This window comes from Candoia aspera, chromosome 11 (genome assembly GCF_035149785.1).
Source record: "Candoia aspera isolate rCanAsp1 chromosome 11, rCanAsp1.hap2, whole genome shotgun sequence".
Taxonomy (NCBI): domain Eukaryota; kingdom Metazoa; phylum Chordata; class Lepidosauria; order Squamata; family Boidae; genus Candoia; species Candoia aspera.
Genome location: NC_086163.1, coordinates 5,122,354 through 5,136,572, shown reverse-complemented (window position 1 = coordinate 5,136,572; position 14,219 = coordinate 5,122,354). Strand labels below are relative to the sequence as shown.

The 14,219-nt window shown below is 44.4% G+C and overlaps 1 protein-coding gene across 2 annotated transcripts in view; it reads left to right on the top strand.

Moving 5' to 3' along the window:
- The window catches only part of MBTPS1 (membrane bound transcription factor peptidase, site 1), a 44,664-nt gene that overhangs the window by 14,733 nt on the left and 15,712 nt on the right, over positions 1-14,219 (top strand). For both annotated transcript variants that reach the window (XM_063313228.1, XM_063313227.1), the window contains exons 9-14: positions 243-394; positions 1,875-2,036; positions 3,646-3,790; positions 5,199-5,387; positions 8,343-8,515; positions 9,319-9,434. In XM_063313228.1, coding sequence (XP_063169298.1) covers positions 243-394; positions 1,875-2,036; positions 3,646-3,790; positions 5,199-5,387; positions 8,343-8,515; positions 9,319-9,434 — 937 coding nt within the window. The remainder of the gene's footprint in view (positions 1-242; positions 395-1,874; positions 2,037-3,645; positions 3,791-5,198; positions 5,388-8,342; positions 8,516-9,318; positions 9,435-14,219) is intronic.

The following is a 14,219-nucleotide window of genomic DNA, read 5'->3' as shown; positions in this document are numbered from 1 at the left end:
CTGGGCAACTTGAAGACGTGTGGACTTCAACTCCCAGAATTCCCCAGCCAGCTAAGCTAAGCTGGCTGGGGAATTCTGGGAGTTGAAGTCCACACGTCTTCAAGTTGCCCAGGTTGAGAAACACTGCTTCACACTATAGCGAGGAAAGGACAGTTTAATTTTGTTAGATGTCAGGATAAATCTCATTTAATTGCTGTATGAGTATAAAACCAGTTGTTTGATTATTTGAGTTTCCTCCCTAGGAACTTCCTGGAGGTTATGGGAGAGTCAAACCCGATATAGTGACTTATGGCTCTGGAGTGAGAGGGTCTGGCATGAAGGGTGGTTGCCGTTCGCTCTCTGGGACGAGCGTGGCCTCTCCAGTTGTGGCAGGCGCTGTCACGCTCCTAGTAAGGTACGTGCTGTAGTTCCCAGCGTTCTCTGATAAAGCTGCACCGGCTTATCGTCATTCCTACCCCAGGACAGCTGAGGGAAATGATATTTGCATTCTGGGAAATGGGTTCAGACTTTTAAAAGAGGGTGAGGTTTTGTTTTTTTTAAAGTTTATTGGAAGTTTTACAAAGAGCATAAAAACTAACACAAACTAAGAAGGAGAGAAAGAAGGAAAGGAACTTCCAATCCCCTCTGCAACAAGTATGAGTACAGTTACAAAATCAGCTCTTATTCTATGAGTACAAAAAAGCTCACTTTTTTCCATTACCCAATTTTTTTCCCCCCCTAAGCATCAAAACCACAAATCGTAAGTGCATTTTGTTCCGTTTCATGCAAAAAGTCCGTGTGGGGTTTCCAGGCAGCCCTAAAGGTAGATGCTGTTTTTCCTTTAATCAAATTAGTTAATTGGGCCATCTTTGCAAGCTCCATCGTCTTCACCAGCCATTCCTCCGTTGTGGGTAGTATTGAACCTTTCCACCTTTGAGCACATAATAGTCAAAAGAGGATGAGTTTGTAAGCAGTAGCAGTATTTGTTTTACGTCTTGGAATCGCTTCACACAGAATATGTCAGTAATCTTTAAAACAGCTCAGAAAACCAAGCTAGCATAGTTACTCACCCTTACTATTCTGGCCTTTAATTACATTTGATCTGGCCTGCTCTGTTAATATCGGCGGCTCATTTTTGGGTAGAGGTGCATAGATCAATACTGCATTTATTTTCAGATGAAATAGCACGCCAGCGTCAAATCCATCACAGCACAAATGCTCTGTGGCGACTCCCCTCTCTGGAACAGCTTGTTCTCAGAGGCAAGAGTTAATTCCACACGCCTGATTTTCTGGAAGCTTGTAAAAACTTAACTGCTCCAGAAGGATTTTGGAACTTGAATGTTGTAGAGCTCCCAGTGCCAGGAAAATTATTAGAATTATTTTATTTTCTGTGATTTCATATTGAACTTCAGTTACTGTATATTACTGTATGTTCCTATTACTACATCTTTGGATGTTGCTGCTGTGCACCGTTCAAAGTAGCCTTGACTGAGGCAGTTTATACATTCAAAACGAAAGGAATAGATAAATAAATGGGGCACATCGTTCAAAGAGTCTGTTACCAAAACCACAGCTAAAAAGACAACTTTGGGGAAGTGGTAGAAGGAAAAATATGTGTCTTTGAGGAAGCGAGGCATAACAACCACTCCATCTACTTTTTACATTATTTTTTAATCATTATAATTTTCAGGTTGGGATCAGACTTGAGTAGATTCCCTGAACTTTGGCTAGGTATAAGCAACCCTTCCCACTTTTATTCTTGGCGTAGTAAAAAAATATGAGCGCAGTATTTTTAGTCATGCAACGGGTAACTTCTGGTTCGCTTAGAACTTCATCACGATCAGCTCAGCGCTGTCTGCTCAGAGTGTAACGTTTCATTTGTTTCTTGTTTTCAGCACAGTTCAGAAGCGTGAAATGGTGAATCCAGCTAGCATGAAGCAAGCTCTGATTGCCTCAGCACGGCGGCTTCCTGGGGTCAACATGTTTGAACAAGGACACGGCAAACTTGATCTTCTCAGAGCCTATCAAATTCTCAACAGTTACAAGCCGCAGGCCAGGTGACTATTTTCCAGAGCAAACAGCTCAAACCGGACCTTTCCGTTGAAGGATCTGTTCTGCCAAGAAGCTAGCTGCAAATCCTGTTTTTCTATGTTTCAACTGTTAGGACTGAGAGCGGCTCTTTTCTTTTTTTTGCCGAAGCTGAAGGAAAATATTTATTGGAAATGTTACTGAAGAACGTACAAATGTTTCTAAAAAGGTGGTATGATTGAAAGCAAAGATCTAGTGTACTGTTCAGTTCAATTTTATTACGGTCACTGCCCAGTACAAGATGCAATTCTATAAAGATATACACATTAGCCTTAAAATATGAACCGTCTGATTTAGAATCATTTTAAATTTGAATTTACAAGTTCCAACTGAATATTAAAATACGTGTAGATCACAATGTAAATGAGCCCCTTAATCAAATTTAAAAACGATCTTATTAATTTACATTATCATGACTAATATTCTATCAACTATAAGTATCTATAAAAATATTTTACATACCATATTTTTATAGATATTTTTATAGATCTAGTGTACTGGTAGAGTTTTTAAGCCCTTGAACTACAATAACAGTGATAAAGTCAACATGAAAAAAACAGTAAATGAAATGGATTACAAAGTACTGACATAATTTTGTCTGCTGTAAATCAGAGATGGCCAGTGCCACTGTTATTGGCAGGCTGTGGTGAAGAACTGGCGGTGTTTTTGTAGGGCTCTGGTGTGGTTCAGATTCAGCAACAAAAAGGTGCTTTGGAGCCTGTCATGTAGCATGGCAACTCCTTCACTACTGTGTCAACTGGGATTGTATGACTGTCTTCTGCAGCCGCCACACCTCTCTGGGAAAAGGCATATTTTGTTTGAAGATTGAGCAAGAGGTGCTATGTGGGTGCTCTCTCATGTTCTGAAGCATTTCATGGCCCTAATATGTATTGTCCACATTTTTTCAGTCAGCTTAGCTTGCTCTGTTTTTTTTTAACGCCCCTCAGAAGTGGCACATTTAAATCAGAGTTCTGTTGTTGTGTGATTGGCTGGTCACTGGGAGAATAGTTTGCTGGACCAGGTGGGCCAGGGGTCCGATCCAGCAGGGCAGTGCTTAAGTTTTCTTTATGCTACTGCCTTCCTTACGTGTTGGCTATGGATCTAGAAGGCAGCTGGTTGGGGAAGACTGGTTTCCAAGTGTTCTATTTGTGGGCATGGCGTATTTTAGTTTTTAATACCCCTCTTATATTGTTTGGCATCAGCTGGAATAAAAAGTTGCCCCAGCGTACTTTTAAATAAATAAATAGCAGACCATTGTCTCACTTTCACAACTCAAAAGCCATTTTTCCCCTGAAAATGAAAACATGACCGAACTCTTACCTTAGGAGAGGGCATAACGTTGTTGTCTATCCTCTTTCAGATGGCTAGTCGAGTTCTAAGCCTTCTCTGGATTTTGTTCCGTCGTTAATGCCTTCCTACATTTATCTGAACTCACGAAGAGCGTAGTTGACTTTGCTTGACACATTTTCATTTTAAAGCCCAAGGTTCATTGGGAAGTGAAAAGAACAAGTGTTCTATGTACGTTGATTCCTTGTCCTGTGTTTATGCACGCACATTGTATTTTTCTTGATCCTTTAGCCTGAGTCCAAGCTACATCGATCTGACAGAATGTCCTTACATGTGGCCATATTGCTCTCAGCCCATATACTACGGAGGCATGCCCACAATTGTCAATGTCACCATCTTGAATGGAATGGGAGTCACTGGAAGAATTGTAGACAAGGTAGGAGCTGAAGGAGCTGAGCCTTAGCCAGGCTAAATGGCAGCGGTGGTTTCTTCCAGTAATCGCGATGTTTAAGATGACCATTTAGGTTGATCCTAACCATGCGAACTCAAATGGGTCTAAGAAGTCCCATTGATCTCAAGAGATTTAAGTTCACTTACCTTTATTCAGCTCTTTCCATTCTAGACCGGGAGCATGAATATCAATCAGGGTTTCATGCCATGTCATTTTATAGAACAATTTTTAGCGGAGCAGATGAATTCTACGATGCCGTTTGTTGTTGTTCTAATGCATTGCCGTCTTTCTAAATAAATTTGGGATAGGGAAGCTTTATGTCCAGTTCTGATGCGATTGTGTCATCACGGTGGAAAATGCAGTGTTACAGCCCTTGGTCAAATCGTTCAGGTTGATCTTTGCCTGAGGCTTAATCTTAAAGGGGCGGTTAATGGGTTTGGAGTTTTTAACCCGTATTATTTATAATTGTATAATTATATAACATGTTAATATTTACTGTTGTTGTTAATGGCACGCTAGCTTGGTAACCCACCAAGGAAGGATAAGCCTTGAAAATAAGTTTCTGGGATACCTTGAGTGCTGTTCAGAAAACAAGGGCTTGGAGCATCAATCCAGTATTTTGATGAGGCCCATGCCTTGCCTTGCAAACCAAGAATCAGAATGACTCCCTTTTAAATGGGAAGGGGATGAATTCCTGCGTTCACACAAAAGAAAGGAAGGAAGAAGCTGTCTTCTAGGAAATGTGTTAAGCTTTTGCTGAAAAGGTCCAATTTTGAAGATGGCTTGAAAGCTTCACCTTCTTCAAAAGGACCTTAGACTTGTCAAGCAGGTCATGCCAGTACTGTCACAAACTCGCCTGGCTTGCAGTCATCCTGATTAGAGCCACCCTTCTGGCCCTTCCAGGTGAAGTTAGGGTGATAACTATAAAAGAGAGTCCACTTTAGAGAGTCTTATCTGAGGCTTACATTGCTATCTTTTCAGTGACAGATCAAGTCATTGCTCAACCCAGGCTGTCTAGATTTTCACTGAAACACTTGAAGGACCTTTAATGGGTTTGAGGTGGTATTCAAAACAGCTACGGTACATTTGTATCCCCTGTGCTAATGATTGCCTCATTTTATTCCTTTAGTTTACAGTCCATCCTGAGTTGTGTTACTGGCTGGATTACAAACGTAATCCATAAAATTAAGTATTTTGCTTTATTTTTGTAAATGATCGCAGTGTGACACATCATTTGCTACAGACTTGACCTCAAGCAAAAGACCATCCAAACCACGTAATGGCAGTGTGACATATGAGACTAATTGTTGTTTCTTTGTTCCCCTTCTCCAACTCTTCAGCATCTGTAGCCTCAGCGTTTTGATCAATTTGCTTTCTATTTTATCCTTTGTAGCCGGACTGGCAACCGTATTTACCGCAGAACGGAGATTACATTGAGGTGGCGTTTTCCTATTCTCCTGTTTTATGGCCTTGGTCAGGGTATCTTGCCATTTCCATCTCTGTAGCAAAGAAAGCAGCGTCTTGGGAAGGCACAGCACAGGGACACGTCATGATCACCATTTCTTCCCCAGCAGAAAATGAGGTTGGCTATACCTTTTAAAGATCTTTGCGTTGTTTTGATATATGCGTGCTTGATTTTATGGCCAAAAACTGCTGCAGAGAGACGACATGGGCATCCTTTGGTTGGGATCACCAGAGGATAACTTGTCAAGCCTTATTTTGGGCCTCTGATATGTCTTGCATAAATTTCATAAATCTTATTTAGGAAAGCTGTATTTGAAAACGCAGTGGCCCCTCTGCACCAGACATTGCTACAGGGAATGTCTCTTAGATCTTGACCAGCATAATACTCAGCTTTCTTTCCCCAGTCTTTTCTGCATCTTCAAGGGCCTCTGAAGCAGCATGACCATTCAGTTATGCATACTGTTGCCATATGGGAGGGAGGGAGTGATAAAGCATGTAGTGTGATAATGTCATGACACACTCAAGCTTGCGTTGTGTGTCATGACATCATCGCAATACATGTTTTATTTAATGACACACTCAAGGGTGGATCTTGTGTTGTGACATCACAACGCATGTTTTGTCATTTTGGCATTGCTGGGGCTAGCTGCAGACCCCTGTAGCTGTACTCTTTATAGTAAAAGATTACTAATCTCCCTGTCACTTTGAATTTGCTGTATTTAAGGAGTTATGATTTCATAGTTTCGGAAGCCTTGAAAGCCTTGAAAAGTTCTAATTCCGTTTTAATTTAAAATATGGCGTTAATTTATTTCTAATTTAATTTATGGTGTTTTGTATGTTGTAACAATATTTCAAGACGATTTCAGAGCAACTTAAGTGATAAAGTACAACACCTGTAAAATGTGGAATGAAATACTATAAATACCAAGAACATGAAATAGGACTATCTTGTTTTAAAATATGTGGGCTGGATTCCAAGGGCCTGTTTCACATATATGTCCAAATTCTTGGATGTATTTAGTTTTTAGTCTCTTTGTTTTAAAAAAAAAAACTGTTTCAGAAACATGGCAATAAATTCCCTGGACTTGTATTAACATCTGGCTGATGGCTTATTGTTCTACAGTTGGCCTGTACTCTTCTCTTTGTCCAAGGGGCTTGGAGAGATGCTTCTGTCTCCAAACAATGCTGCAGAATGGAAAGCTTCACATCCAGTGAGCTCTTGAAGTCAGATTTCCCATATCTAAAACATTGCCGCAACCATTTTTGGCCTGAAGGCAACCCTTGCTTTTTGACTGGTGTGCCAGGAGCAGTGCCAGGAGAAAAACAATATTTGATTTCAGTTCATTTAAATGTGAATATTTAATTTAATTGATTCAGTCTATTATGTAAATTAATTTAAATCAATGCACCAGAGAAGGAAAGACAGAATGATTCAAGAGGCCATCTCGAAGGCTTTTGTGAGCCTCACAGAGCCCCAGGGCACCTCTGTATTGTATAAATATGTATTTCTTAGATTTATATCCCACTTTTCATCCTTGGGCTCAGGGTGGCATACTAATCTTCCTATGTTTCTATACAACAACAGCCCTGTGAGATAGGTTGGATTGAGTGAAAGTGACTGGTCCAAAGCTCTTCAGGAAGCTTCCATGGCTGAGTGGGGACTTGAACCTGGCACTCCCACCTCCTAATCCAGGACCTTCTCCATTACCCAACACTGGCTCTTGGGTTGAGGGAGAGGGGAGCTTTGAGGCTGAAGGGGAACTAGAACTTACTTACTTACTTACTTACTTATTTCCTGCCTTTATTATTTTTATAAATAACTCAAGGTGGCGAACATACCAAATACTCCTTCCTCCTCCTGTTTTCCTCACAACAACAACCCTGTTAGGTGGGTTGGGCTGAGAGAAAGGGACCGGCCCAAGGTCACCCAGCCAACTTTCATGCCCAAGGCGGGACTAGAACTCACAGATTCCTGGTTTCTAGCCCAGCACCTTAACCACTAGACCAAACATGGTCTCCCTTCTCCTCACCCAACACATTGACCACTGCACAACACTGGCTTTTGAGCTGAGAGACAGTGGCTGGCCCAGAGTCACTCAGGAAGCTTCTGTGGCCGCGTGGGGACTAGAACCTGGTCTTCATTCCTAGCTCAACAAGTGAATCACTACACAACACTGGCTCCCTAATAAGATCAGGGACTGTAGGGGGTAAGAATATTCAGTGCTTTGAAATGATACCGAAAAGTTGCTATGAAGAGTTTCAAAGCACAAAGGCTGTGAGCTGGACCATAAGGAAGGCTGAGAGAAGGAAGATAGATGCTTTGGAACTGTGGGGTTGGAGGAAAATTCTGAGAGTGCCTTGGATTGCAAGGAGATCAAACCAGTCCATCCTCCAGGAAATAGCCAGACTGCTCACTTGAGGGAATGATATTAAAGGCCAAACTGAAATACTTTGGCCACATAATGAGAAGACAGGACACCCTGGAGAAGATGCTGATGCTAGGGAGAGTGGAGGGCAAAAGGAAGAGGGGCCGACCAAGGGCAAGGTGGATGGATGATATTCTAGAGGTGACGGACTCGTCCCTGGGGGAGCTGGGGGTGTTGACGACCGACAGGAAGCTCTGGCGTGGGCTGGTCCACGAAGTCACGAAGAGTCGGAAGCGACTGAACGAATAACAACAACAACAACAACAAAGCACAAATGCATGAATTTTCAGATAACTGCAGCGTATTTGCTCCCTTCAGTTAAAGTATCCGTAGGAAGCAGTGAATGGATACGGTTGAAACAAGGATGGTTTGGAAGAAGAGGGAGGTGTGGAGAGGTGTAGTGAACAGCATCGGTATTCACTATTGGGTGTATTTCCTCTCTTTCTTATCTCATGCCTTAATTTTTTTTTGATTTGCTATTTCTTACTACCGTGCCACACTTTGCGGAGCATTGCTTGCCCTGAAACGGAACAGTGTGGTGGCTACGTAAGGATGGATGGATGGATGGGTGGATGTTATCAGTAGACTGGACTATAAAATGGGTTGTGTTCAGGGAATTACTTTCATCTTGTTTTGCTTGTTTTCAGTCAAAAGTTGGTGCGGAACAAACTTCAACCGTGAAACTCCCCATAAAAGTGAAAATTGTCCCAACCCCCCCTCGGAATAAGCGGATCTTGTGGGATCAGTATCACAATCTTTGCTATCCACCAGGATATTTTCCAAGGGATAATTTGAGAATGAAGAACGATCCATTAGATTGGTATGTTTGTTTTTATACAGTTCTGATAATTATTTAGGCACAACAACGCTGACATATTAGGAGATACGGTTAGCTCAGTGTAAATTCATGCACCGTGGGCCTGATCTTGTCCATTATCATTGATTTTTATTCTGAAGATATAATACTCTCCTTGAAAATATATGCATCTGCAAATGAAATCATCTACTTGCAAATATGCACAATGTATATATAGGCAATAAAAGAACTAACATTTTAAATAAGGTAAGAATAAATGTCTTTTGACTGAAACTCTTTTGAATAGGGTTAGGCTGGTTTTAAAAAATGTTCTAATACTTTCCAAATTTGCACTTGAATTCTGAAAGGCAGTTTATTTTCAAGTTAAAATATAATCATGCTTAGGAAACCAGTGTGTATGTTCTTTCAGTGTTTTGATAAAATCATTTTCTCTAGAGAGATTATAAGTATTCTTTAGTTTGTTCAATTTTAGATTTTATTTGCTTTTTGTACTTGTTACAAGTTTAGGCAGCCTGGCAAATAATTCAAGAGCTCTTTGAATGTTCTTCCTGTTGTCCATTTAGTTCTATGTTCTGTGAATTGCAATATTTTATTTATTTATTCTTCAAATTTCTATCACCGCCCATCTCTCCCAAAAGGGCTCTCCTCTCCTCTCCTCTCCTCTCCTCTCCTCTCCTCTCCTCTCCTCTCCTCTCCTCTCCTCTCCCCAACAATTTGATTCCGTAAAAGTAGTTCAAGTTTTTGGTACACTGGAAAGCAACTTGAGAGAGGATTAGGTTACATACTTGATTTGTTTACATCTTTAGGAATGGTGACCACATTCATACCAACTTCAGAGATATGTACCAGCATCTGAGAAGTATGGGTTATTTTATTGAAGTACTTGGTTCACCGTTTACCTGCTTTGATGCCAGTCAGTATGGTAAGTAATGAGTATGAGTTGGTTGGTGTTCATCTTCTTTTAGATGAATCCAAGGCTCTTTGGTTTAGGATTTCAGAACATGAAATAAAGATAGGCAAGTTCAGGGTTGTCTAATCTAATGGTTTGCTGAACAACCAACTCTTCCACAGTCTGAAGTCAAGTATAAAAGAAGTACATCTGGTTTGAAAAAAGGATGTTTCTGAGGACAAGGGACTTATTTTCCATGCCAGATCTAACTTGAGTTTTCAGTGCTCAAGACCACTTCTGGTATCCCCATTTTGTGCATTTTGGCAGCCTAATTTAAATGTCGTTTAGTTGTTACGGTAAAAGAAAATGCAAGGCAGTTATCAAAAAGAGATGGGAGAGCGGGACTTGAAATTGACGTCGAATAGGGCAGCAATTACAAAATCTGCTGCTGCTGGTTTTATTTGAATATGTTTCTATCTGAAAATTCAAATTGCCATCTTTCGAAGTTGATAACGTGACATTGTTCTTTATAATTACCAGGTTGTTTAAACACTTAAGAAATGAATTTCAGGTCCTGAATCTTAAGTGCTTTGTTAATGTAACATTGTCATTGTTACTTGATAGAGTTCATTAGGCTGATCTATTTTAAGGCTTTTATTATCTTTGATATACAGTGTCACATTTTCTCTTGACCTCGTTGAAATACTGTTTAACATTCAATCCTTTTATTGTACAAGAGGACGCTGAGGGCAAAGTTATGCGGGGTAGGATGAAAAGTATACCAGTTTTAGAATTCATTGGGAACCTAAAGCCAGGTTCGGACTTGACTCCAATCCCGAGTTAACAAAACAATTCCTCTGCCGACATAATTATATTGTTTTATGCCGCAACGTACAGCCTCGTGTGGCACAGAGGGGCAGGCGGCAGTATTGCAACCGAAACTCTCCCCGCAGCCCGAGTTCGATCCCAGCAGAAGCTGGATTCTCGGGTGGCCGGCTCAGGTCGACTCAGCCTTCCGTCCTTCCGAGATCGGTAAATGAGGACCCAGCTTGCTGGGGCAGGGGACGACTGGGGAAGGCAACGGCAAACCACCCCGCTCTATAGTCTGCCAAGAAAACGTCATGAAAGCGGCGTCCCCCCAAAGGGTCAGACATGACTCAGTGCTGGCACAGGGGACCTTTCACCTTTCACACATGCCCCAATAAAACATTATGGCTTAACGTGATGACAGGTTCACCCAACTTCTTAAGGGATGGGTTTCCCAGAAGATGGATCACAAATGATCAAGCCCCATTTAGCTTAATCTGGCATATTTATGCAAACCCAGTCATAATGTATAAGTGGATAGAGAGAATTTCCTTCCTTGTCTTTTGGGATAACTGTAGCCTTTGGGATCTGAGATTTAAACACTCCTGGTGCTTTCATTTCTCGTCTGTCTGTCTGTCCGTCTGTCTGTCTAATTTGTCCCCGCCAATCTCCTCCCATCAGGGGACTCTGGGCGGTTTACAACAATTGATTAAAAACAACAACCATAAAATACACAGTATAAAAATATAATAATAAATAATATAAATAAAGGTAAAGATAAAAAGTCCAAGTGGTGAAAGAATCTAAAACAGTCCAAGTGTGGGAGGAGTGGTCTATAGCAACCATCCCCATGTAGATCTATTCCCCTCTCCACCCCAAGCGAGTGTCAGAGCCACGTCTTCAGACTCCTCTGAAAGGCCGGGAGCGATGGGGCCAATCTCACCTCCGGGGGCAGCATGTTCCACAAGGCGGGAGCTCCTGCAGAGAAGGCCTGCTTCCTGGACCCCGCCAGATGGAATTCTCTTACAGACGGGCTCCGCAGCATGCCCTCTCTGCACGATCAGGTGGGACCGGTTGATGTAATGGGGAAGAGGCGGTCCCTCAGGTAACCTGGCCCCATGCCATGTAGGGCTTTAAAGGTGATAACCAATACCTTGAATTGGACCCAGAAGCAAACTGGTACCCAATGCAGCTCGCGCAGCAGTGGTGTTACATGTGCCCTTCTGGGGGCACCAAAAACAGCTTGCCCGGCTGCATTCTGGACCAGCTGAAGTTTCCGGATACTTTTCAAGGGTAGCCCCATGTAGAGCGCATTGCAATAGTCCATATGAGAGATAACAAGGGTATGAGTGACTGTTCGAAGGGCCTCCCGATCCAGGAAGGGGCGTAACTGGTGCACAGCACGTAGCTGCACAAAGGCTCTCCTGGCCACGGCTGCCACCTGCTCTTCGAGCAGGAGCCGTGAGTCCAGGAGGACCCCCAAGTTACGCACCGGGTCTGTCTGGGGCAGTGCAACCCCATCCAGAACCAGAGATGTTAATGTCCCGGATACAGAAGAACCATTAACCCACAGCCACTCAGTCTTACCAGGGTTCAGTTGAAGCCTGTTGTTCCCCATCCAGGCCCCCACAGCCCCCAGACACTCGGAGAGGGTGGTCACGGCATCACTTACTTCACCCAGGATGGAGATATATGATTGAGTATCATCAGCATGCTGACGATACCTCATCCCATGGTGACGGATGATCTTGCCCAGCGGTTTCATGTAGATGTTAAAAAGGAGAGGGGGGAGTACTGATCCCTGTGGCACCCTACAAAGAAGGGGCTGTGGGGCCGATCTCTCCTTCCCTATCAACACCGAATGGGATCGGCCCTGGAGGAAGGAGGTGAACCAGCGTAAAACTACGCCACCCACCACCAACTCCCTGAGCCGCCCCAAAAGGATAGCATGGTCGATGGTATCAAAAGCCACTGAGAGATCAAGGAGAGTGAGGATGGATGCACTGCCTCCAACCCCCTGCCGCCAGAGGTCATCCATAAGTGTGACCAATGCCGTTTCCGTCCCATAACCGGGCCTGAAACCTGACTGAAAGGGGTCTAGATAATCCGTTTCCTCCAGGACCCTCTGGAGCTGCAAAGCCACCACTTTCTCAACCACCTTCCCCAAAAAGGGGAGGTGGGAGACTGGGTGAAAATTGTCCAGTATAGTAGGGTCCAGCGATGGTTTCTTCAGGAGGGGGCGCATCAACGCCTCTTTAAAGGTAGCCGGAAACACCCTCTCTGCCAAGGATGTGTTCACCATCGCCTGGACCCAACCACATGTGACCTCCCGGCCTGCTTTTACCAGCCAGGAGGGGCACGGGTCTAGATGGCATGTGGTGGCACTTACTGTCCATAGGATCCTGTCCATTTTCTCAGGTCCAACAGGATCAAACTGCTCCCAGATAACTGGGTAAGCCCATTCCCCTGGTATCTCTCCAGACCAAGCCTCACGCCTGGAGTCTAACTTGGAGCGAATCCGAGCAATTTTGTCCTGCAGATGCTTAGCAAATTCCTCCGCACGGCCCTGTAGATGGATGTCTGACTCTCCTTTCCCTAAAAGGGATCGGGTAATCTTAAACAGGGCCGCCAGGTGGCATTCTGCGGACGCAATAAGAGCGGAGAAGTACTGGCGCTTCGCCGCTCTTACCGCCACAAGGTAGGCCTTAATCGCGGCTCTAGCTTGTGTTTGGCAGATTTGGTCTTCGTCTTCCTCCAGCGACGCTCTAGGCGTCTCTTAACCCTCTTCAAAACCCTCAGCTCCTCCGTGAACTACGGGGAGTGCTGGGTTGGATGAGGCAAGAGAGGCCGCACAGGCGCGATCCTGTCCAAGGCTCCGGCCGCCTCCCTATTCCAGGCAGCACCCAGGGCCTCCGCTGGACCGTGCAGCAGATCACCAGGTATAACCCCCAGCTCCCTCTGAAACCCTGCCAGGTCCATCAGTTGCCGGGGGCAGACCAATCGAATGGGTCCAGCCTCCCTGTGGAGGGGGGCGGCACGAGAGAATCTCAAGGCCACCAGGGCATGATCTGGCCATGACAATGGGGACAGCTGTAACTCTCCCCTCAGGTCACATTGCCACTGCTTCGACAAGGAAACCAAGTCCGGGGTGAGGCCACTGTCTTGAGTCAGGTCCCGAATTATCTGGGACAGGCCCATGGCTGCCATGGTAGCCATGAACTCCCGAGCCGCCTCCGGGGCACGCCCCAGGGATGGCAGGTTGAAGTCCCCCAGAACCATAAGCCTGGGGAACTCCACTGCCAGCCCCGAGACGGCCTCGAGCAGCTCAGGCAGGGAGGTTGCCACGCAGCAGGGAGGCTGGTACAGCAGCAACACTCCCAGCTGTTCTCGGGAGCCCAACTTGAAGAACAGGGTCTCACAGCCAGCCACTTGTGGAGCAGGACCCCTGAAGGCCACAAGAGACTCTCGGATGACAACAGCCACCCCTCCTCCCCTGCCCTGGGATCTCGGCTGGTGCCATACCGTAAACCCAGCTGGGCACATTTCCAAAAGGGGCACCCCCCCTTCAGGGCCCAGCCTGTTCTCGGTAATACATGCCAGGTCTGCCCCCTCTTCAGTGATCAAGTCACTTTAACTTACCTGGCATTAAAAAACAGCAGCTGGAGACCAGGGCCCCTATGGATTTGCTGACCAGGGCCTGGGTCTGAACACAGAGGGCCGGAACACGCCACCGGTAGCAAACACCGGGGGCGTCTTCCCCGAAGATAGCCCGCCCTCCGGCTCCCGCCATAACATCTTTTGATATTAAATCAAACTTTCTGGTTCAAGACCCTTCTCCCCATGATAAGCTATTAATTTAAAGGTCAGGTTTTCTCTTTTCTCCATTTTTGACATTTTTAAAAGTTGTGGGTCACTATGAAGGACATGAGTTGATTTGGTAAGCAACATTCAATTAAGAGTTAGTCTCTTTTTTGCTGAATTCCAGGGAATAATAATTTTGTTTCTCTGAGA